This window comes from Calonectris borealis, chromosome 2 (genome assembly GCF_964195595.1).
Source record: "Calonectris borealis chromosome 2, bCalBor7.hap1.2, whole genome shotgun sequence".
In the NCBI taxonomy this organism is placed as follows: Eukaryota; Metazoa; Chordata; class Aves; order Procellariiformes; family Procellariidae; genus Calonectris; species Calonectris borealis.
This window is the reverse complement of record NC_134313.1, coordinates 23,438,768-23,464,052: the sequence shown is the minus strand read 5'-3', so window position 1 is coordinate 23,464,052 and position 25,285 is coordinate 23,438,768. Positions and strand designations below refer to the sequence as shown.

The window sequence follows — 25,285 nt, the reverse complement described above, 5'->3', positions numbered from 1 at the left end:
ATGGCTCTGCCTGGACCTTCCCGCTCGGTTACAGGATGGAAATTCCCGGCCTCCCCGGGGAGGGAGCTCGGGCTCAGCGCTCTGAAAGGCTCATTGATCCCCGCGCTGCCGCCCAGAGCGGCGGACACGGGCCCCTGCGCTGCAGCCTCCCGGCCCCGGCCCCCGGCCCCTGGCCCCGGCCCCGGCCCCGGCCCCGGCGCATCCCCGCGCCCCCCGCCCGCACCATGCGCCGCGCCGCGGCCGCCGCCGCCGCCCCGCTGCTGCTGCTGGCGCTGCTGCTGGCGGCGGCCCCGCCGCCCGGCGGCGCGGAGAGCCCGAAGGGGAAGCAGAAGGCGCTTCGCCCGCGGGAGGTGGTGGACGTGGTGAGAGCGGCGGCGGCGGGGGCCGGGGGGCCGGGGCGGGGGCGGCGGCGGGGGCCGGAGGGCCGGGGCGGCGGCGGCGGGGGGCGGCGTGCGGGGGCGATGGGGCGTGCGGGGGAGCCGCGCGGCTGCTTTTCTATTGCAAAGATTGGGAAAAAAGCGAAAAAAACAGCGGTTTGCGAAAAACCTCGCTGCCGCACCGGGCCGGGCACCGCCGGGCCCGCCGCCCTGTTTCCCTGCGCCGTTTGGGTTCTCTCTTGATTTTTTTTTTGTTACGCCCTGGTTGTGCTGAATCAGGAAAATGCTGAGAAAGGGTTGGAGGAGCTTTGACAGAAACCGCCAGTTTTCGGCGGCGGGGTGCGTGTCTTCGTGTTTCCTACCCAGGGTCAGAGTCTGGGGGCTTCGCGGTTGGAGCCGGCGTGGTCTCCGCTCCCAGCCGTGCCCGTACGGCCGAGCGGGGCCGAGCCGGCGGGCAGGCATCGCGGCGGGAATAAAGGCTGCACTGTGAGCAGATTCCGGCCCTCTGCAGAGTGCAGGGACAACGCTGAAACCTTACAGCCCTCGCAACACAAATAGTAAATGCGGTTTAGTTCCTAAAAGGCTAGTGAATAAATAATAAACTACAAAAAGAGAAATAAAAGGACTGCTCTTTAGCAGCCATTAGATACCGTGAAAACTATCTGCACGCTTACTGAATCCACTTTTCCTCAGGGTTGCATTAATTTGGCACCTGGAGCTGCATACCTCTGTTTGCAATTCCATTGCAACTAGAAACCTGAATGCGTTGGGACTATCCCATCTCAGGCATAGAAGAAAGGAGGGAGATTTTCCAGTCCTTGGAATGTAGAAAGCAGATGTGAAGCTATTTCCGTGAGCTGCTGGACTGCCGTTCACCTCCTATAGAAAATCAGTGGCATGGCCATTTCTTCCATGATCTCCACAGAGATGCCCAAAAGCGATGTTCTGGAAGCACCACGGGTGGCAAAGCTCCTTCACTTTCACACTACCTCATTACTCATTCACTTTTACGGTGGAAATTGAATTCCATCGAGAATCATGAGTTTGCACACATGGAGGAGCTTACATTTTCTGTTGGAGCGGTATTTTAGGGTCCTTCATACAGGGCGTTTCTCTGGTATTGCCTCGTGCTTTCAGGTGCAGTACAGTGGGCAGCAAAGCGCAGGTAAAGAGATGGCAGCTGAGTCAGCCACAGCCTGGTTGTACAGACTGCTTCAGCTAAAGCCCTTCCAGGGCAGAATGCAGGCATGCCCGGGAGGGGATCCTGCCTTCAGTGGACATTTTCACTTTAAAAGATGTTTTATGCTTTTCCAGCTTAAGAAAGCATGAAAAAAGACTTGATTTGGCAAGCGTAGATGAATTTAGTTGGAGCGGAGCCCAAAGCTCAGATAATTCTTTCGCTCATCAATTTTTTTGGGTGTGCAATGGCTTAAGCTGCTCTCTGGAAGAAAGCAGTGCGGCTATAGGCGGGCAGCGGTGGCAGCTCCTCTTCTGGGGCAGCCCTGCCGCCTCGTGGTGCTGCCGCCGCCCCGGGGGCTGGGGGGGCCGCAGGTCTGAGCCGCGGCGGGTTCCACGTCCTCAGGATTTCTGTGGTGAGTAACCACATGTAAAGCCAGAGCCAGTCACTGCTTCAAATAGAGTCCAACGGGAAAATAGCAGCAAAAGCAGATAACCAGTGCTGTGTGAAACAGAAATGTCTTTGCATCATTCTCGTCGTCCTTAAGTCCGTGTGTGCTTTGCCAAGCAGCCTTCTCTCCAGCTAACTTTTACATGTGGCCTTCTTGATTATAACATCCCACTATTTCCACTGCCAACAGTGTTTTCTTTGGTGAAGGTAGTAAGGGAATGCCAGCATCCATTAGTCCAACTCTCATCTTACCTCTTACTAGAACTCATAGTCACGGATTTTACTTATAGCGTGGCTCCAGCTGAGCCTGTGTTGCCCATGCTGGTTTTTGCACCAAAGCACAGGAAAAGGAACAACTCCAGAAGAAGAAAGTTCACCAAGCTGACGCAGGAGAGAGGGCAGGGGCTGTAGTTTACAGCTCCTGCGGTGCAGATAGTGGCATGGCTTGCAGGAGGGGGAATAGTTGCATGATCTTTTCTTTCTGAAACAAGTGGGGATTAGGTGGTTTAAAACGATGAAGAGAAATAGGTGTGAGAAAGGGGAAGAGCAGAATATAGTTATCATCTGTGAGGATTTGTATGAAGACTGGAGCAACCACTCAGTCACCAGGTGGGAAAGAGCATTTAAAGTAAAAGGCCTGTGGTTGCCAGCCCCTGCTCAACGTTTCCGTGCCTGCTCCGCTGGCTCGGCACGGGTGTGCTCCCCCCGGGCACCCAGCGCGCGTGCCGCCGGGGGAGGGAGCTCTGGGCTGCACAAACCTACTCTCCAAGGACAGCAAAACCAAATCTCATAAGGTATGAAGGCAGTGTGTGTGAACATGCAGTTTGGGAGGGCAACAATTGACCTTTCCTAATATTGTGATGTTAGGGAGGACATTAGCCTGCCGTCCTCCCGTGTGTGCCTTCCCACCGCTACGGATGGGATCCTGAGTTCAGGTTGATTGCCGGGTGCAGCTTCCCATGTCCACATCAGCACCGACGCGCTGTGTGCTTGACTATCTGGAGTCCGACTCGCGTGGCTTGACTATCGCGACGTGATTCTGTCCCGCAGGAATGGCGGCAGAAGAAAAGCGGCGTTAACCTCTGCTCCCTATGAAATGGAAAAGTTTCTCTACTTAAAAAAAAAAAGGAAAAAATAGTAATGAAAGCTTATCAGCCAAGACAGTTTTACAAGCAATGGTGGGTTAGGAGAAAGTAACTGTTAACATATAACTCTTTTTTGTTTCTATATTGGAATGTTTTGAATCTTCTGAGGTTTTTCAACAGGTTATAATCCTTGCACTAGGCCAAATTTTAATTCTAGGATTTATGCATCTTTTCATAAAATAATTGGTGTCTTAATTTACAGCAAATTCTGCTGGCACTGCCCATCTTTGAAATTTTATTTTTTCTTTTTTTTCCTCTATGGAACCATTTTCTTGGTGATCTAGAAATAGCCCATTAGCTTGTGTCACAGCAGGGGGGGGTTGTGTTTTGTTGTTGTTGTTTGTTTGTGTTTAACTTGGTTAGCCTCGGAGTTAATGGACGGAAGCAGCAAGATCTGTTCTGTGTTTCAGTACAACGGCATGTGCTTGCAAGGCCCCAGTGGCGTTCCTGGACGGGATGGAAACCCAGGAGCCAACGGGATCCCCGGGACACCTGGGATCCCAGGACGGGACGGGCTGAAGGGGGAGAAGGGCGAGTGCATGCGCGAGAGCATCGAGGAGTCCTGGACGCCCAACTTCAAGCAGTGTTCCTGGAGTGCACTTAATTATGGCATCGATCTTGGGAAGATAGCAGTAAGTTAGCTTTGCCTAGGGTGCTGCACTTCACCAGCCACAGCAGCTCTAGACCTGCCTCTATGAGCTGGGTAGCAACAGTCGTACAGATCTCCTACTGGAGCCTTTTTCTACATGTAAGGGTGAACTTCTCAAAGGATTAGCTACTTCAGATTTATCTCAGCTGTGTTTCACAGCTATGTGCCCATTTCAGTTCTGTAATTAATAGTGCTTCAAAAGAATGATGTGGCTGATGTAAGAGTACATTTAGAGACCAGATTTGTAACTGTAAGGCTGAAAGTCACACTACCAAAAAAGTAGCTCCAGCTTGCCCAAAAATAGGGCAAGGTTTTTACCATTTCAATCATAAGGAACAGGAGAGATGTACGTCTTTAATCTGTTAATTGTACCTGTCTTTATACTCCTGCTTCAAAATGGTTGTTCACTGAAACTCAGTTGCAGCATGCTACTGCAGAAAGGATCAGCATTGTTCAGGAGCAGAATTACCAAGTGTTATCCAAATTAACCCAAGTCTGACCTCCACTGCAGCCCTGGGTATAAAACTTTCAAACACAATGGTACAAGCCTAGAAGAGCGGAAGAAATCCCAGCTCAATCCCAGCTACAAAGCAATGCCCAGATTGGTTGGAGTAACTTAACTGCTATTGCTGTGGCTAGAGTGAGAATCAACTTTTTTGAGTAGACATTTCTCACTGCCTTGTACTTGCAGAACTGTCCCTAGCTTCCCCTCCGCCCGCCCCACCATGATATCCAGCATTTTGAAGACAGAATAACAACCTCTTAAAAACCTGAAAATGTTTCTTTTTCAGTTGTGGAGCTTTTATCAGGGTTTAAGCCTCTCACAAATCTTGTGATAATTGTTAAATCCAGGATTTCTGCTAACAGACAGAAATTGTACTGTCCTCTCATGTAAGGACTTGAGTGCAGCTTTCAGACAGCTCATATCCCTTTACATAAACCCCAGAAGGTAACTAGGTTACCAACTTAACAGCAGGTACTATCTAAATAAAGTTAAGAATTTCCATAATCCCCCTTCTCCATTACCATCCATGAGGTGCTGTTTCTGATGTGCATCTTTGCACCGTATGGTATTTGCCAGGCTCTACTCCAGAGGGAAGGGACTAGAGAATAGCCAAAACATTCTGAAATAAATATAAATACATTCCTAATATATTCCTGAATATAAATATACTTCCTAAGTGTAAGTATATAGAAAATAAACAGGTTCAAAACCAGAGGTTGCTACCAAATCATTTTTGTCTCCTCTTAGGAATGTACATTTACAAAGATGCGCTCAAACAGTGCTCTCCGCGTTCTCTTCAGTGGATCGCTTCGGCTAAAATGCAAAAATGCCTGTTGTCAGCGCTGGTACTTTACTTTTAACGGAGCAGAATGTGCTGGGCCACTTCCTATTGAAGCCATAATATATTTAGATCAAGGAAGCCCGGAGCTGAATTCTACTATTAATATACACCGAACTTCTTCAGGTATGTATGCCAAGACCGCATGAACAGAGATGGAGTAGAAGCCAGTAGCAAATCTAGTTACCAAATGCAGAGAGTACAGTCTGCCTCAGAAAGTCAAAAGACTGGACGAAGAGGCAGAAGAGTGGCCAGCTAACACGTGTTACTCTTACTCTGCCGTCTCACAGTTGACTATCAATAGTAACAGTATTAGAATTATTTATTAAGTGGTACTTTATTACTATGGTATTTTTCATGGTACTTACATCCTGCAGTTTAGAAATGGAAGAGATTTCTATCCAGACGGTTCTACTGATCTCTGCTACATCATGAATACAGAGACATTCTGTCCTGTATTAGCATATGGAGAAACAGCCTTACTGCCAAGTAGACACTGTCATCCCGGCTTAAAATACTGATATTTGTGCATTATCTGTGCATAAAATGAGACTTGTTCCTCCTGGAATTTCTGCTATAATTTCAGGCGGGCACAAAAGTACCTCCAAAGTGAAGTATCTAGGAACAATTATTCAATTGCTAAGCAAAAGGCAAATTAGTGAAGTCATTCAGCATAAAAGGAGGTGACACTAGGAAACGGGGACTGACAGCAAGTCTATACTCTTTTGACATTTTCCTCCCTGTACTATTTCACTACTGCATGAAATCCAACATCTAGAGCTATGATAGGTTTTTTTCATCAAGGGGTAGGACCCACCTGTCTTCATTAACCCACCTCCAACTAGTGGTGCTAGTGGGAAAAAAAAGGGCAACAGAAGTGGAACTTTGTACAGAAGCAGTGAATTAGGAGTGGAAAAGATTACAGGGTGGCAATCACCTTGCAGGGCTTAGCTGTGGAAGCTAGGTATGGCTGTGTCCCCGTCCCCCATGCCCATCACTGCTAAAAAGATGGCTGGATGGGATTGAAGCGATATCCCAGCTACGAGTTTGTAAATTTGGACATTTAAAGAAGCAGGTATACCTCCCATTTAGCCATCCTGTGGATTGTGATCTGCTGTAGGTACTGCAACAGATGTCAAGAAGCAACATGGATAAAGTCAGTGCATGACTCTGTAACCTATGTTGCCGCCTCTCTAAGTAATAGTTTTTATTTCTAAAAATGCTATTCAGGTTTAACTAAATAGCGTGAGCTTGCAACGAACTGCTGTTCTTAAGTACTTGTGTCCGCCTTCAGTTGTGAAATACACAGTGATTGTGTCTGCTGAGGTAACTCGATTTTTGTCTTTAACCAGTGGAAGGTCTGTGTGAAGGGATCAATGCCGGCTTGGTGGATATTGCCATCTGGGTCGGGACTTGCTCAGATTATCCACGGGGAGATGCTTCTACTGGATGGAATTCAGTCTCCCGAATCATCATTGAAGAACTGCCAAAATAACTTTCCCTCCCTTTTTATAATCTCTCCCTTTTTTTTTATTTTGTACAATTTTCTTCAGAATTTATTTCTGTAGAGTTGGATGCAAATATTTGACTGAAAGGCACCAAACTCTTGCATCTGTAGTCTTTGTGTAGCCCTTTTTTGCACATTGCAGAGGCTTTTTATAATAATCATTTTTGAATATAAATACCAAGCCCAAGTTCATTAACTTTTTTAATTCCTTGTTTGACGTATGAAAATATACCACCACCATTTTACGAATTAACTGTAACTTTTTGTATCAAATAAATAAGACCTTTTACAAAAAAAGATCCAGGCTATTTTATTGATCATCAAACTGTTTAAGGCATTTTACATTGTGTTATGATACACAGTTTTTTTAGAAGACTTTATAGAAAGTTCTAAGAAAGTAAACTCAGGTCTTGGCTTTAGCCTTCACAAAACATATGTAGCATCTACTCCTGTAAACCTGACTACAGAACAGGATGCTCTGCTCTTACAGTCTTAAGTCTCTCAACAAACTCCTGGTGACTTAACTGTGACCTAGATGATGCGGTAAGCGTTAAATACCTTGTTCTGAATAACTAAGTAAAAATAGACTATCTAAGCTCTCCTTCCCTCTTTTGCTTCTTGATAGACTGGATTTCAGTATAAACTATCTATTATTGGTCTCCACTATTAGCATGCAGATACTAAACAATATTACAGTTACAAAACTTAATTTCTTTGCGCCAACAAAAAATTCTCCTGGATTTAGCCTTTCAGATATATACAATCACTTTGGTGTTAATTAAAAGCTAGATATATTAAATCGTTTGGAAGATACAGAAATCGGGCAGGTTGAAATGCCTTGGCTTTCAAAATGCATACTGATGAGTGAAGAATGATGTGACAGCTATTTGACTGCAGCCTCCAGACTGGACAAGTGACAACACTAATCATGCCAGCACAGCATGTTCAGTGTTTTAAGTATTTTCTTTCAAATGCAACAAGTGATGTACTCAAATATTTTTAAAAATTGTACAGATTCTGAAGGGAAACAATAGTCGTGTTTATCTTACAAAATCAATTTTACATTAATGAAATAAAAAACCCAAGAAAAAGCATGCACGTACAACATGCAGAAATCTACACTCTTCCCAGAAATTAAAAGGAAAAAACATTAAGTCTAAGAGAAGGAATTTATTTCAGCTATTTAGGATTAAATCTCAGCTTTTTTTTCTGAACAGGTTGTAAGATTTTCCTCAGGCATCTCTCAAACCGGTAGCTCTTGTCTGCAGCTTTTGTTAAGAATGCTAGAGGAACATACCTGCAGCTAGGAGAACATTCAGGCTTTCCCAACTGCAAGCTTATGCATGATATTGCTGCAAGCCAGCAAATTATACAGCTGGTATTTTGTCTCTGAAGAACTGTACTGTTTTCATTGGCTTGGACGATGGGTTTTAAGGTATCTGAACACAAACAAGTTACTGTGAGCTAAGCTATGGTGTGAATTTACAGAATGTCAGTTAACATACAGTAACCAATTGTGTACATGCTTGTAGCCTGTCTTTGCATTTATCATGGAGCACGAGTAAGCTGTTCTGGGCCTAGAGCACACTAATCCAGGGTAGTAAGTGCACAACTTTTATTCCTTTCTTAGGATTTATTCATATGTCTTCACAATATTTTTTGGACCCTGGGCGGCAGAGTTAACTCAGTGTTCCATTAAATTCATTCTGTGTACTAGAAAAAACACAAAACCAAGTAAACACCCTCCAAAAACAGAAGTAGTTAGTAGCTGTTAGGTATCTATACAGTAATTTGCATGGTAAACTTCCAGTAAATTTGATCTTCAGCTAAATACACATGGAAACTTTCATAATAAAAACCAAAGTCAGCCACAATGGCCACATGCCCTTTTCAGATGAGATTATCAGCTGTATCAGTAGAGGGGATGAGATCGTGGTGGAGAAAGTGTAAATTATTAATAAAGTTAAGTATACACAAGATGTGGTATGTGGAAATAGTATCAACAGAAACAAGCAAATGGATTGCTGAATTAAGATTCAAAATATTGAGCAGTTTCTGTAGTCTTCCAGATTTTAACTTAAAATTGAAACCAATTCCCTAATATGTTAAATTTTTATAAAAAAGCCTTATTTTTGCTTTAGGTTAGTCTTCTGTTAAACAGGAAACTTCTCTAAGTGATTATTCAGGGGTTTTGCTGGACAGTATTCTCCGCTTCTTACGAAACTTTATTTCCCCCTACCTGTTGAATAATCTTTGCTAACTTATCTCCTCCTTAGTTAAGTGATACTTTCTAGATACTTCTTAGTACCTTCTTACTAAGAGCAGAAGGCAGATGTTATGGCCAGCAATGTATTTTCTTAAAGAAGAACTAAAAAAAAAGAACAAACCCAGATCTTCAAAAAGTACATATCCTTGACAGCAATTATTGGCATGCAAATAAACATCATTATTACACAAATTTACTGAGATGTACTGTAATTTAGTTTATCACTATGTTAGCAATCAATATATTCTTAGAGTCCTTTCCTTAGACCAAATCAGAAGACATTAATGGATTGTTTTGATTTTTTTAAAGAAAGTCCTGTGCACAATATTTTTTAGACTACTTATGGATTTTCTTTTTTTCCTGAGAATAGTATTGAAAATAAGCATGGTCGTATGTTATTACAGTGGTTTGAAAACTGCATAACTATGGGATTACTAGAAAAAAACCTCATTTTTAAAACATAAGCCTACTTTCAAATATGCATTTACTTAGTAATATTTGGTCAGATGTATCAATAATGGAGACATTATTGAGAGAAAGAGGGGGCAGGCAGGGAAGAGAGAGAAAATGAATTAAGTAAGTGGCCAGCAATGCACACAACATACACTTTGGTCTGGTGCTAAAAGCAAGCCAAAAACCACAATGCAAGTCTGTCCTGGTATGAGACAAGAACTGGGTTTCATCAGACTGGCAATTATTCAAACCCAAGAATGGACAGCTGTTTTACAAAACAATTTGAGTTTCCAAACTGCACCCCACTGAGACAGCATTTTTGTGTTGGATGAGCAATGGAATTTGGAGCAATCCATATCCTAAAATCCGACAAATAACACAGAGGTGGATTCAGAAGACATTGCTGTAAATAACTACATACATACATTCTTCATGAGACTCTCATAAACATTTAAGAAAGTTTTGACAGACCCCAGGGTTGCTTTTATATGAAGTTTTCCACTTCAGTAGGGGTAGAATCTGGCCAACTGTTATCTTGAGACTTGTCAAAATAGATTAGTCCGTTATTCCAGGCAGGTCAGGATGAACTGAATTGCTGCACAGCTGCCTTCACCCAGTCACAGTGCTATTATTTCACAGTTGCAGAGACATCTGTTATAAGCAGACACAGCTGATTCAGAAAGGAAGGCAGCAACGCAGGAACATTCAGCAGAAGAGATGTTGGCAGGGTTTTACTACCTCCAGGTTCTTTCCTCAAAATACTAGATCAATTCACAGTGTCAAAAAAGACTGCTGAACTAAATCTCTCCCAGATCATAAATATAAAAAATAAAGGATAGATTCCTTATGAACACAAGCTCATACCTTTAATTATTTTCCTTTCTAAAACCAAGTAAAAAACCAGACACGTTTTCATAAACGACAAAGGTAATACAGCAGGCAGGAGTCACTCTGATCACATTGGGGATAATTCCTTTGTAAAATCCATGAATTCCTTCTTTCCTTTAAAGACACAGAAAATTTAGTTTTAATTAATGTCTTTTAATAGAAATCAGACATAAAACAAAGCCCGGCATTTTTCTTCTCGCGCTCTCACTAAGAGAGGTACTTCAGGTTAGGAATAACAATTTCAAAATAATTTCTTCCTGTAGTGTTTAAAGAGCCATAATATATCAAATCTTAACCCGTCATTTTCTCTTCCGAACATACAATAATATTCCGTAGGTCGGTTATTTAGCCTAGGGTTTGGGTGGTTTTTTGTGGTTTTTTTTTTCTACTGTCTAAGTAGGAGGCAATTTACTATCTTCCTTCATGCCACAAGAACTGGTTAAAATAACTTAAAATTTCTGCAGCCTGTTCCAAAAAGCATTTACATATTTAATCTCACTGAAGCCATCAGGGCTGAAAGGCTTAGTGGTTTTGGGTCATGTAACAAGTGAGCTGAAGGTCAACCTAACTAAGGAAAGTCAGCATTTATTTTCAGAGAATTAAATCACCTCCTCCAGAATTTTGATTCCCCTGGCCAATAAATGATAATCTAACCTCTCCCAATTTGAATCAGAATATTCATGTTAGGGCTGATAAAAAGTTTCAAAGACTTTTAATCTCAGCTCCCTATTTTCCAGCATCATAGAGGCCTAGGACACCTGGAGCAATGAGTACAGTTAACACAGATCCTGGAAAGTGCTTGGGTGTGGTTTGCACTACCCTCCCTAGGGCTCTAGGTTGCATTTGTTTCATAATGAGTACAATAGTGGCCCCAGAATGGCTGTATACATTCACATTTTATCGGAACTAATAAGCCTTCGTATAGACTGCAGCACTGAAGGGGACAGTGCTGAGACATCAGAGCTATTTTCGCTAGAACTGGCTTCAGTCAATATGGTTTTACTGAGTCTGAGCCAGGGGTGGTCCTGAACAACACAGCCCCATTCACTCATTCAGGTGGCACCTCTTAATACCCCAGGAGTTAGCTGGCTCCATTCACGTCTCTCTAGCAATATGCTGCAACCCAGAAACACTGTCCAAAGCAAGATTAATATTGATTGCATGCTGCGAAGGTGGCCAACCTTAGTAACTAGAGTTCTGTGTAGAAACTCTCACGTGCCCTGTGGAGCTGAGGGAAGAGGGTTTGTGAGAAGATATGCATAGGTGTGAGGTAACAGTTCTCTAAAGGTCCTACGGGAAGCTGGGACTAGACTACAAATGCAGTCAGGCCCCAGAGTAACCCAGGAACATCGGTACAAACAGCTCTGGCTAGCTCACTTCCTCCTGCCAGGAATTTGGATTAGCCACAACTCCCAGCAGCACAACACTCCTGTCGTATGTGATAATCTAAAACAGTTCAAGTGAGACTTCATTGTTTAAGAGCCCCAAAACAGCCAACTCAGTTATTTTTTAACTGTAAGTGGAATTTGCTGGGGAAGAGAGAAGGGAGACAGAATAAACAACAGAAGCCTGCAGGCTAGCATTGACCCTCTCCTATCTCCTCCTTTGTCCTTAGATTATGGCTGTTAGTGGCATCTCGCACAAAATGACTTTGTACAGCTAACATTTTGTTTGCTCTGAGCTCCAAATCAGCATGGAAGCCAGTAAACATAGTTCTGATTCTGTAAGACTCACTTTCCAAGACATAAGCTTTTAATTCTGCATGCCTACCTCCATGTCCTGCGGATCACATCAAACACACCAGAATATGTATTATGCTGATCTTGAAGACGAGCTCGCACAACTTGATAGGGATATGTTGCTGACACAGCGAATATTTTGGATACAGCTGCCATTGTTATGTATTCCACAGTGTTCTAAAAGCAACAAAAATTACCAGGCTTGCCTTAAGTACGGTTTAAATTAGCCAATTTACCAAAATCTTATTTGATTTTAAAATGTTGAACTAAACAATACTCTAGATTTTCCCCCTTACAATACACACATTTAGAAAAATGGCAACATTTACTATATACAGTGCTACAAGCAATTAATTGTAAAATGTGTGTTGCACCCTCTCATTCCTATCAAGTGAAACACTTCTTCCAAAAGTAACTACCCTTGCCCAACTTGCACCTGACCAGTTTTCCATGTAAGTGTTTAAGACTACCACCTATGGTTCCACAAAGTAAGACAAAAAACCACTCCTCCCTCTAAAATTCTCAAAACACTTGCCAAAATAAGAAGTTGATTTCCCTACAGGAAAACAGCACTAACCAGTTGCTTGTTCCTAAAAAGTGAAAAAGTATGATTTCCTTCTATATATTCTACATTCCAATTAATGTATCAATACTTTGTACATTTGGCTGTCCTACGACGTAGACAAATGAAATAAATTTCCGCTTATTCACATGCCACAACACATATTTATTCTCAAGAATCGTACCAATTTTGTATCTGATACTCTGTTTCTATACTTGTTGTATCTCAGTTTCAAATCCTCATATGCCATGAACTGAAGTGCTCCATGTGAAGTTCCAAACAGACCAGGCACAAATCCCTAAAAAAAGGAATAAAACAAGGTTAAACAGCAATGCACAAAAACTATACAACTGGGCAGAGCTCAGCTTACATACATACGTATGTCCTCCATTACTTTACGAATTGTGATGGCACAACTGTCACTGTGCAGTATGATTCAAAGCCGATTCCGGGTTTGTATTCTTAATGGCAGGCATCACACAAAAGTTTAATAAATGTTACATTTCTCCACAAGACATACAGGCTAAAGGAACCTAATGAGTGAGCAAGATAAAACAAGTGGCCTAGGGACTCCACCTCATAGAACACAAGCACAGGTCTTAAAAAGCTGGTAACATGGATCAGGATTGTAAGAATACAAATCAAGCTGCAAATGTGCTGCACAGTGCCTGCCCCTTTCCAGGGACTGGCACTAAGCTCTTTAGTTCCCACCTGAGACTGGTAAGGCAATGACAGAAGCTGGCGTCTCAGTAAGGAGGGCCATCAGGAGTAGAGGTACAAAAAAATTCTTGTGATCAAGTCCTGGAGTTAGGCATGTAAGTGTGTGCATGTGTGTGTGTATATATAAATGTGTATATATGAGATGTATGTACATTTCTATACAGAAAATGTGCGTATATATAGAATCATAGAATCATTTAGGTTGGAAAAGACCCTTAAGATCGTCGAGTCCAACCGTAAACCTAACACTGCCAAGTCCACCACTAAACCATGTCCCTAAGCACAACATCTACACGTCTTTTAAATACCTCCAGGGACAGTGACTCAACCACTTCCCTGGGCAGCCTCTTCCAATGCTTAATAACCCTTTTGGTGAAGCAATTTTTCCTAATATCCAATCTAAACCTCCCCTGACACAACTTGAGGCCATTTCCTCTTGTCCTATTGCTTGTTACTTGGGAGAGGAGACCAGCACCCACCTCGCTACAACCTCCCTTGAGGTAGTTGTAGAAAGCAATAAGGTCTCCCCTGAGCCTCCTTTTCTCCAGGCTAAACAACCCCAGTTCCCTCAGCCGCCCCTCATAAGACTTGTGCTCCAGGCCCTTCACCAGCTTCATTGCCCTTCTTTGGACACGCTCCAGCATCTCAATGTTTTTCACACACACACACTTGCACAGTGGAAAGTTGAAGGGCACAGATGGAAAGCTAACTCATACAAGGACTTATGGATGATTTACATTAAAAAAATAAATCTCAGATTCAGATCAGTTTGAGTGCATTCCTCATCCTGCTCAGAGCACATCCGAAGGCAGCCCAGCAGAGGTGACCAAAGGTGTAAACAAAACAGTCTGGGAAATGTTCCCCATTTGTAAGAGGCAGTAATGGACAGTAAGAGTATAATATGAAAATATACAAAAACCTTTTCGTTCAAAAAGTTGAAATGAAGGGGGAAAACAGGTATTTCCTGAAGTCTCTCTACAAGAAAGAGAAGGCAGGTGTTCCTTCAGGAGCAGGACTAGCTCAGTTGAAAATGAGCTGACAGCTGCATGGGTTCCGAGAAGCACTAATTCTCTTTTTGAAGAGTTGGTCACTTACACTGGAAAAATACAAATAAATGGGGAATTAATCATCTTGGCCAGAAATTACTTAAGGGAGCCAAAAGCTTGCCGAAAACTGTTGCAAAGGGACAATTACAATGGAGTAAGTGATCAAAATGTGGGTAAAAGGACTCAAAGAACCAAAATTTCCCCCAAAATACTGCTATCAAACAGTTTATCTTATTTCCCATGATCCCATTCAGGAAGACAGAGGAATTAAAAGACATGTCCAGACACAAAACTCTGTATTAGACTAAATCTGAAGGCCAGAACGTTGAATAAAGACTTATCAATATACTACTAAGAGCCTGGAGAAGGAGGAGAAAAAGAGAAGGGATCCTGGTAGTGGAGTCCAGGAGTCCACTGGAATAATGTAACAGGACAAAATGATATATTACTTCATATACTCCTAACTTGTAGAAAAAAAAAAAACCTATAACAACAGCAGGCATAAAATTGCACAGAGCTTCTACCACTTCAGAGATTAGCTCTCTGCATGCTATAGATTTCTTAAGTTTGCAATATTACAGCCATTCAGGAAGTGATTTTTAGGATGTCTTTGACAAATGAGGATGAATTTCTCCTCACAGTAGAAAATAATGGTCATGAACTAATCATCAGTGACCATGAACTGTCAAAATGCATTAAGGGCTAGCTAAAGTCTCAGAAAAAATACTTCCCCAAACGAGTACAAGCAAACATCTATATTTCGTCAACTGTGAGCATAATCATAGAATTTTGTGAAGTTTGAAGCCAAAGGGCCACAACAGAGGGAAAAGGACAACTTTGGTTTTCCTTTCCAGGATCAGAGAAAAAAATTAACCACTGTTATAAAAACAGAAGAGGAGGAACAGAGAAAAGCAAAATTTTCGAAAATATCAAAGAAAAAATTATCTGGGTCAGCAGAACAAGGAACATTATGAAATTTACGTATAGTGATAGCAGGGAAAATCTTCACAAACATTTGCCCATGATCAGACAGTAAAACCGTTACAAGACCGAGAAAGTAACTGCTCTCTACTTGGAAAAAATTAGAATGATGTGTTTATATCATAAGAGAATGAGGTAATATTTTCCCCACCAACAAAAGAAGAATGTTAAACAACATTTAAGAGTGCTAAACTCTTAAATTTAAGCCAGAAGATTTGGATAACTTGCACCCAAGAGTCCTAAATCATCTACTGATGGTACTTGCTAAATGATTACCAGCACACTCTAAGTCTTGTGCTGATGGGGAAAGCTTCCAAAGACTGAAGGTCTTTTAATGTTGGGCCAATATTAAAAAATGCAAAAAGGGAGTGAGGCAACTGTCGGCCAATGCGCCTCAGTAAAATAAAAGCTGACCCAGGCTTCTGTTTATCATACAAAACAGTATGTTCTTATGGAAAAATGTTTCAAAGCAAAACTGATTTCTTCACAGTAAGGAAATATCTTGGCTGAGGAAGTTTTTGAAAGATATTCCTATTCTATTTTCTTATTCTTACAATTTTACACAAAAATCTTTCTTGCCACAAAATTTGATAGAAGTTGTTATTTATTTTTCATCTATAATATGACTGTGAATATCAACTTTAAAAACATTTCACTTTATGTACTTCTTGTTATTTTTTACTTTAATATTCAAAACATATCTTTAGAAGACTTTTGCCATGAGGGCTTGACAGGATCAATGGTTGCTCAAAGAAGTCCTGTTTGAATTCTCTTTTGGAGAATTAGAACAATAGACAGAATAGACAGAATTAAATATATAATTAGAAATTTAAATGTTAAAGCATATAATTCTGAACAGTAGACAGTGGGAAAAAAATTGTATTTTAAAGTTGGCTTAAACAGCTGTAAGTGTCAAAGATCCAGGACAAGAGAAAAATGTCCTGTTGGTTAGTGTTTCAAAGATTGCCCATCACAATGAAAAGGAACACAGGCAAATGTATATAGTGGAAAGCCTATGCTTCTTAGTAAAGTAGGGAACAAGGTTCATTTGGTGATGCGGTACTCGCATCACTGCCTGAAGTATCTGAGAGCGCTCATGCCAGAGTAGCCTCTGCTATATGTTTCGAAAGAATGCAGCAGATTCCCCTTGTAATCTGTTTAGTGTTGTCTTCATTTGGGTTCTCAGTGTGCCAAAGACCAGCAGTATCAGAGTGCCCAGCTCTGACAACTTATGCAGAAAGACAGTGGAAGTATGCCATTATTTCCCCAGGCACCTTGATTCCTTCATGGTGAAAAACAATACCACCTTTTATGTGAAAGTTACTTACGCTTCTGCCTATCTGTAGAACCTGGGACTAAAGTTAAAATCAAGATGGCCAAATCTCAGTGGATTTTGCTATATACAAGTACAAAGACATAGAAAGTCGCTTAGCTTACAAGCTTCACATTTGCAAGAAGGAAAATAGCATAAGCAAAAGCATAGCAAAATAAAAAGAGCTAAGTGCCTTAGACATTAATGGACTGGAAAAAATACTTTATCCTCAGAGTGGAGAATCTTGCCTACCAAAGGTGAAATGACAATACAGAAGTGTCCAATATATCTATTTCACTTGGTAACTAGCACACTAGGATTACTGCTAGGATATTTTTGTTGTTGTTGTTAGCATACTGCATTATTATTCTCAGTCTTGATGACTCTGTATTTTCTTTTAATCTCCTTACATTTTCTGCACTTCCTGTTTATTTTACTGTTATCTATTAAGCATTGCTCTATTTCTAATTGCTGCTTCTACATCATCGCTGAAAAGAGAACGAAACTGAAAATGCACATACAGAAGCATGGAGGCCAGGAAGAACGTTAGTTGCATTCTTGATTGATGTTTTAGTAGTCAGTCACTCTAGACTAGACATCTAACCGTTTCCCAAGAGATATTTTATGTTTTCCTGAAAGTGCCAACTCCTACAATCTTATAATTATTCTACAATGTTTGGTCTCTCTTGCCTTACGCTTGAAAAGAACCGTACAGCGCTCTTAACATGGAGATGGTTGTATGACATTCAACTTCATGGCAAAGTAATTTTTAGAGCTCAGATCTCCAACAAATCTATAGGCATGTTCAAATTACATAACCACAAGCTGTTTTCTTCCTCAGCCTGGTGTGCAGCAGAGCAGCTCTGTCCCCAGTCATCTGGAGGTCGGAGGCCAAAGGGCAAAGTCTAATGGATGGAGGGTGGGGAAGATCACTGACTAGATGATTACTGGGATAATCAGTGAAGGAAAGACTCCTGTCTTTTCAAAACCAGGCCAAGTTCAAGAACAAGTTATTGAGGAATCCAGCTTCAGATAAACTATAGTTTAATGATCGAACAATACCCAACAGAGCTAATAAAGACAGCTTTGATCCCTGCTAGAAAGATTGATGCACCCTGACATTACTAGCCTTGTACCCCAAAGGACTGAAAGGAATTGATCAGACCAGTAACAGCATCTCGTGCAATAGAGAGCAAGATATGGAATTGCTTGGACAGAAATACCATTCTTTAGAAGACTAATCTCAAATTAGTCAAAAAGAAACTTCCAAATTTTATCTCCAACTTGTGGTGGTATTCTCCGAGATCCCCTTATTTGCTGTAAGGAACTCTATCTGAAATTAAGATTATGAGGAAAAAGACGACATTTGTGCGCACTACACCTCCTGCAACTCAGGACAATTAACATAACTTCAGCCGTGAAATTTCAAATAAAGCAAGAAAGAGAAAAAACGAAAACTCCCCCAAAAACAGAAAATGGAGGAAGGCTAAAGTAAGGACAAGTCAAAGAGCCACCTGAAGAGGTGCCTTTTTCCCCAGTATAGATAAGGTTGAGAGAATCCTGACGTCAAATGAAAGTTGCTCAGTGTGCACAGTTATGTAGGTCATTCAGGATCTATCTAGGTCACCTTCTTTGCAGATTTAAGCAAGTAATTTGCTCTTTCAAAGGAAGTACCTGGTTTAGTTCCCTACTTGCAGATTAACACTAACAAAGAAGTGTCTAGTGCCAAAGGCAACACATGCTACATGCACGAATAATCTGAAAAGTAATTCAGTGGAAGGACATCTTAAACCCTAACAGATGCAAGAAATTAGAACTTTTCTACATGGAACAGAGCAGACATGCAGGCAGGCAAATCAGAAATGCTGACAATTTCATTTTAGAAATAAGTAAGGTGCCTTGTTCCTGGTGTCAGAATTTCACATTCATCTGTATGTGGCATACTAGGCTTTCAGTATAGGAAGGATTGTATTTTTCACTGCAAATAAAAGAAGTTAATGCTCAGTAATCAGGACAATTCCTAAGAGATAGTGTTCTTGTTCTGTAGCATTACTTGCAGGAGAAATGCCAGACTGAACTAAAATAGGTTTCTTCACACCTTCCAGGCACTGATGAATGCATCTTGATCTAATGGCCTAAAGGAAGGAGGAGGCAAAAAGTCCAAATTCAGTTGCCATCTGTTTCCCTAAATTAGAGGGAATAAAAAACCCACACATAGGTAGACAATATTTAGAAGTCTGCAAATTTTATGGATCTAGAGATGACAGATTACAGACCTCAATAACTAGAGGACAAATGAACAGTTGTGAAACCGTCCATTGTGGAAGAAAAAATTAGCAACTACTTTAGACATATGTTATGTTCCACAACATGTCAGAAAGACAGAGATAAGGGATGAAATGGAAGAAACCACTAGCAGCAAGATAGATTACGCTATTGCTGGCCTCCTTATCAAAATTCTAATTATAGGAAGACTCCAAAAAATTAAAAAGCAGCTTGTAGTTTACTCTCATTTCAGCATTATCACCCAATAGAAGATGGCTTAGTCATTCTAGTCTTCAGTGATTTCCTACATTTCAACAGTATCATAGTTTTTCTTCTGATTAAGCCATTTTGCTGCAGTTCTTCAGTGGGAAAGAAGACTCACAGAATAAAAGTAAGTGAGCTAATACAAAAAATGACTTGCATTTTTTTTGTAGATGAGTATTTCCAAGTCTCACCATGCTACTGAGTGGTGCCAGCCAATCCTGGAATTTTTCTTAAATTTTATTACCTTATATAAGCCACGTATGCCCTCTGTCTTGTATATCTTTATAAGAGCATCAAACATTCCTCTGTATTGCCGCTTTGATGGATCAACACCAGCGTTATATTGTAGCACCAGCCGTGTCTTCGTTACCCATATTGGGTTTGTAATACAGAGAGTCATGGCTCCTGAGAACAGATGGAAGTTAGACTGATCGTTATGCCAACTCCAAAGCTTGTCCCAGTTTGTTCAGTCCAGTGTAACACAGGCTTCTATAACGACAAAACTACTTATCCTACAAGAGTACTCATATTACTTAAAACAGGAGAAGTTTATGCCCACCATTGTTCCCTCTCTCTGCCTTCAAGGCTCACAATCAAGTCCAACCTACTCCTGCTGGGGGTACTTCTGTAGAGCATATGGCTTTTTGCATATTCCTAGTACATCCCCTTTTTTGCCTCACCTTTCCACAGTCAGTAGTGTAATCTGTAGTAGACAGGAAACATAAGTAATTTCTTAACGTACTCCTGATTATCTCAGCTATTTTTCGGGTATACAATTGTTCAAAATTTAATGGACACCTCAGTCATAAGAAATTTGCTTAATCATATTGACAGGTTAATAGAAGTAACCTGTTATAGCTTTATAGGTTATTGAAAATACAGTTGTAAAATAACCCATTACTATTTTTCACATCAAACAATATGCCTTATATTTCAACATTAAATGAATGCTCCAGAAGCATGTATAGAATACATGTTAGAAAAAACATATTAAAAGTCTTGCTGATAGGAGTTGTATTTTTACTTCAGATCTTTAGTTTCGAAGAAAACTTGGACCATACATAAAGATTTTCAAAGACCAATGACCAATTCACTTATTCTATTAACTTCAACAGGCCTTCTCTTTTCCAGATCTTATTGTTAAACATTTAACGAGTTAACAAGCTGATAGCAGCAGATTTGTATAGTTATATTTTGGGACTCAACATAGTACTAAATATGAAAATGCTTTTACACAATGAAAACAAGGTCAAAAGGTATTTTGACAATTGCTATTTCTGAGCAAAACTGAAAAGACCACAGTGATCCACCTATTCATCTTAGACATCACTAATTCATTTACAGACAATAAATGATTGCATTTGGACTCAAACACTTACACTTGCCATCTGTAAGAAAAAGCAGCACTGACACACAAAGGCAGGGAGCAACATATGGAAAGGCTAGAAGCAAATATTAATCATCTTTGCATTTAAACTCACCAGCCTCTGCAGCTGACACTAGGTGTTCGGTTGCACTGAGACTTTCCAGCTTCCCTTCCTTTTTGTACGCTTTGATGGCATTGTAACTGGAAAATGTAAAATATATTTTGATAAAGGTGAAAACAAAGCTACAACACTAAAAAAAAACCCAAAACAACAAAACACCTCACTCAAGATCATGGAAAACATTAGGTGGTACACAGCCTTTGAAAACAGATATCTAAGCAAACTATCTTTGTTTAGTTGATTAATTGATCTCTGAGAAGTTAGCTCTTTAAAGTGAACTACTACATATTTAAATTGATAAAGTATTACTGTCAGTATCAATGGGACTGCATCTTGAAACAGCTATTGGATCTCAAGAATTAACTTCTAAAAGAAACCAATTAGATAGCCTCCTTTTTATCGAGAGCAACAGTGACAGTATCCATCTTCTAGCTCAGAAATATAGTGAGCTTTTCTTCTCTTGATCCAGTTTCCAGTCTTTGTGGACTGTCAACAGGAACTGAACCGTCAACAGGAACCTATAGCAAAGCTTGAGGACTGAGGTACAACAATAACAGAGTCTAGCCAACTGACAAGTGAGGTTTGCATAGGCATTCCAACTAACTATTCCCTAAAGTGTTTCAATTAATAGGGATCAGCAGTAAATCAGGTCACAGTTACACAGCTAATAAAGTAGAAAAGATTGAGTATTAAAAAACAGGCTTTATAAGCAAAGCCCATCAACTCACAAAAACAATGAAAGAACTGACTGTCACTAAAATTATTAAAAATCAGTTAAACATTTAGCTTTAGTAGAACACTTTATCATGTTCTCTAATTTTTAACACATCAGTTTAGGTACTTCTTTTTCGTGATGTTTTAAGCACAGTGTATTGGCACTTTTAGAGGATTCTTCATGAATGGTGTTACCATCTCTCAAGTTCCTTAGTATTTTCACAGCATCAAGGGAATGCACTGTATTTGACAAAGTAACAGGTCTCTGGTTCAAATTGCTTAAATTCTAAAACAGCAAACCATAATAAAGGGTAACAGACCTGGACTTACTGAAAGAATCACAAGTTTATAAGCCACTTAGCACATTTTTATACCCCCAAAGAAGATGCAGTGTATATCTGAACATTACACTGCACAGGATATGACACATTTTACAGTTCTACTTACAAGAAAAAGTAAAGTCCCCAGGAAGCCCCCGCTCCCAACATGTTTGGAGTTACGCCTTGATATAAGCCTCGTAGTCCTTCATGCTTCCAGACAGTGGTCATACAGTGGAGAATCCCATTGTATTTTGGCCTCAGCTCCAATCCATCACTTACTATGAAAGAAAGAAATTATACTGAAAAACATTTCAGGAAGCATGAAGTTCAGCTGTGTAAAAGCCACTACAGAAATGCACAGGCTCCAAAGCAAGCTGCAAATGAACGTGAAACCTAACCGATCAGCTGTATTTTAAAGGTATTCTTTTAAAAGCATGAAAGAGTTGAGATTTACAGCTTCGTAAGTCTAAAGTTAAAGAACTTAAAAAAAAAAAAAAGAAAAATAAACAAAAAAAGAGAAAAAGAACTTTTAAGCTGTGCAAGAAGAAAGTTCCCGTCAACCTGACAAGGCTAAATAAATGCACTGCTGTGCATTTTTGGTGAGCAGTAGCTTTGAATTGAAGTTTTTTGTCTCTTCTTTTTAGCACCCCAGCAATTTCGCATCATATTTCAAGTGATACGTGTGGGGTCTTTGACAACACATTTCTATAAGGAGTTTAGACAAGCCCCGAATAACAACTCTTAAATTCAATCTTCCTCTTTAAAATGTTCTGTAAAGATCTGAATATTTTCAATGGGTCATGTCTTATGGATTCCAAAGTCAGCTTTTACCAGAACACTCAAAGGTTATTTCCATCAAAAATTCCTGTGTTCTCCTTCCATTCTCATTGAACACCAAATACACACACTTCTCCCATCCAATAACCAAATAGCTGGTTGCCCAAATATTCAGAAAATATCACTGTCAAAAAGACAAAAACCATGTAAGTTTTTGTTTGACAGATTTCACTTAGAACACAGACTTTCACACAACTTACAGTGGTAACTATTATTGCTCCTGCCGTAACAGCAAGCGAGTAAGTTGATTACTGATGACGTGTGATACAGTGCATGGTGAGATGACAAGAAGTAACAGACACAAGCTGGAACAGAAGGAATTCTGACAAGAACTTTTTCTGCATCAGAATGGTCAAATACTGGAACAAGTTGCCTGAAGAGGCATCTTTGGAGCTACTCAAAACTCTAGCAGACAAGACTCTGAGCAATCTGATCTAAGGAGACCTTATCTGAGTAGGGGGTAAACTCTTAATATAGACATAAGGCTAGATTGCAACTTTACTGAAAATTAATCTCAAAGTTTTACAGTTAGCATAGTTTTTGTGTCCCCATTGAGATTAATCCTGGTAATCACGAATTTCAGAGGTTTTCTGTTTGGTGCCACATTTATTATTCATTCTCCTTTGAACTTTGTGTACAGTATTGTACATTGTGACAGACTTCAGGACTAAAGACGAAATGCTTTTTCTGACAAGGCCTCAACACCCTGACAATCACTCAAAACTAGAACACAAATTAAATGCTTCTTTTCTCCCTCCTGAATGAGCACTGCTAGACCTTTCCCAAAGACCTTTCTGAAATTTTTTTACCATGCTGCCATTAGATTGCGTTTATAAACACATTAAACAACGTGGGAAATCAGAGATATGAATGTAAGTCTGCCTGTCAATGATGCTGCCAAGAATCTTCACAACACTGATTTCTGATATCAGCTCTTATCTCCTGGTTGAAGACAAAACATAGAAATCGTTATTTTCAACCCAAACAAGCATGTGAAAGTAAGTGACCTCCAGAGGTCACCTAATCCAATCCCCTGCTCAAAACAGATCTTATTAGATCAGGTTACTCAGGGACATGTCCAATCGGTTGCTGAACATTTCCAAGGCTGAAGAGATTACAGCCTCTCTAGGTAACCTCTTCCAGTATCTGACCACTCTCACAGTAAAAATCCTTTTTCCTAATAAATAAGAGGAATTTTCCATGTTCCTGCTTGTGCCTGTTCCCTCTTGCCCTACAACTATTCACCTCCAAGAAACTGGCTTCACTTCTCAGTGTCCTCAAATCACATAGTCATAGACTGCCATAACATCTCCCCTCAGCCTTCTCTTCATGAGACCGAACTAATCCTGTTCCGTCAGCCTGTCCTCCTATATCATGTGCTCCAGCCCCTTCACCAGTCTGGTGGTCTCCACTGGAATCACACCAGTATGTCAATGTCTTCCTTGTACCGGTGAGCCCCAAACTAGACACAGTACTTCAGACGTAGTCTTACAAATGTGAAATAGAGAGAAAGGAGCACTTCTGCTAGCTACGCTCTTCATAATACAGCTCAGGATGTGCCCACACTAGGATATGCAAGAAAGTGTTTAAATCCAACTTTGCAAAAAGCCTGTTTGGAAATGTAATGCTTCAAATTTTGTAAAACTTCTCTGTGATAGCTCACTATTTTTTTGAGATCTTAAAACACCCATGTGTCCATTGAAGATAACAAACCAAAGATGCAGCAAAATGTTTCAACCGCTATAAAAGAGAATACGATAAAAGGGCAACGTGTTTCTCATATTAACAGCAAAATCAATAGGGAGAAGCTGACAGGTTTCCCTGCGGAAAAACAAACAAGTTAGAGTTTTCTGCAAAACAATACCACTACTATTAACAACCAAGATTATTACAAAACTATTGTTACGCTTTGAGTGTTGAAAGTCTTTGGCACAGAGGTGAACTTTGAACGTTGGCTTGAGACAATCCGCCTGTTAAAAACAGGCAAGCTTGCTGTGTCCTACGGCACTGGTGGTCATGAAAGAGAGCTCTCTAATCTGCCTGAAAACAGCCTGAGGCACACAGCACATTTTAGAGTCCCTAGAAACGACAGGAAGATTAAGCTTTGGTATAGGGGGGAAAGGAACCGGAGACCGTCCCTTTCGGCCAACAGCCTGTTTATTCCAAGCCGTGGGGCTACCCTGCCTACTGTCATGTAGCCGCACACGTGCTTGGGAAAAATGCGCAGGCTCATTTGGCTGTACTCTCCCTCAAAAAAAGGCCGGTAGGTCGCTGGCTTGAAACGGCGAGCTCAGAGAGATGCGTACGTTCTCAGCACAAAGCACGGTCTGTCTTCGTAGCCCCCAGCGGCAGGCGCTGCGGGGAGCCGGGCTCGGGGGCTTTCCCTGACGGCACGCCCCCCGCCTCAGAAGGCGCCCCGGCCCCACGGGGGCAGCCCCAACCCCGGCCTCCGGGAGCTACGGCGGCCCCCGCCTGGAGCACCGCGGCCTTGCCGCGCAGGGCCCGCAACCTCCCCGGCGCAGGGTGGGGGGCGGCCGGTACGGCCTCACCTGCGAAGCGGATCTTGACCAGGTCCAGCGGGTGGAGCACCAGGGTGGAGACGACGCCGCCGCTCAGCCCCGCCGCCAGGTTCTCCAGCTGCACGTGGCGGAACAGGGACCGCACGGGCGGCGCCGCCGCCGCCGCCGGCTCCCCCGCGGCGCACGCGGGCCCCTGGGCGCTCATCGCCAACGGCAGCGGCGCGCGGGCAGGGGCGGGGCGGGGCGGGGCGACGCTCCCTCCCT

At 41.5% G+C, this 25,285-nt stretch overlaps 2 protein-coding genes across 3 annotated transcripts; one reads left to right on the top strand and one right to left on the bottom strand.

The window, feature by feature from the left end:
- Positions 1–6,938, top strand: CTHRC1 (collagen triple helix repeat containing 1). The gene is made up of 5 exons (XM_075141305.1): positions 1–149; positions 185–362; positions 3,560–3,781; positions 5,051–5,267; positions 6,494–6,938. Exons 1-5 carry the CDS (start codon positions 1–3, stop codon positions 6,634–6,636), a joined length of 909 nt encoding a protein of 302 aa, XP_074997406.1. The 3' UTR covers positions 6,637–6,938.
- On the bottom strand, positions 6,933–25,285 carry SLC25A32 (solute carrier family 25 member 32). 2 transcript variants are annotated; one of them, XM_075141303.1, is made up of 8 exons: positions 25,052–25,275; positions 21,793–21,943; positions 20,626–20,711; positions 19,389–19,549; positions 12,741–12,854; positions 12,026–12,171; positions 10,232–10,369; positions 6,933–10,018 (listed from the first exon to the last, which is right to left on the bottom strand). In XM_075141303.1, exons 1-7 carry the CDS (start codon positions 25,224–25,226, stop codon positions 10,234–10,236), a joined length of 969 nt encoding a protein of 322 aa, XP_074997404.1. In that variant the 5' UTR covers positions 25,227–25,275; the 3' UTR covers positions 6,933–10,018; positions 10,232–10,233. The 2 variants fall into 2 exon arrangements, with proteins under 2 accessions (XP_074997404.1, XP_074997403.1); XM_075141302.1 differs by having other exon boundaries at positions 6,933–10,369; positions 25,052–25,285.

Excerpts from the sequence above, each read along its gene's own strand:
- CTHRC1 (XM_075141305.1), top strand. The coding sequence starts at position 1 with ATGGCTCTGCCTGGACCTTCCCGCTCGGTTACAGGATGGAAATTCCCG. Across the intron at positions 150-184 it reads GGCCCCTGCGCTGCAGCCTC|GCCCCGGCCCCGGCGCATCC; the intron begins CCGGCCCCGGCC and ends GCCCCGGCCCCG. Across the intron at positions 3,782-5,050 it reads TCGATCTTGGGAAGATAGCA|GAATGTACATTTACAAAGAT; the intron begins GTAAGTTAGCTT and ends GTCTCCTCTTAG.
- SLC25A32 (XM_075141302.1), bottom strand. The coding sequence starts at position 25,226 with ATGAGCGCCCAGGGGCCCGCGTGCGCCGCGGGGGAGCCGGCGGCGGCG. Across the intron at positions 19,550-20,625 it reads AGTGTCAGCTGCAGAGGCTG|GAGCCATGACTCTCTGTATT; the intron begins GTGAGTTTAAAT and ends ATCTGTTCTCAG. Across the intron at positions 12,172-12,740 it reads GAGTATCAGATACAAAATTG|AACACTGTGGAATACATAAC; the intron begins GTACGATTCTTG and ends TGTTGCTTTTAG.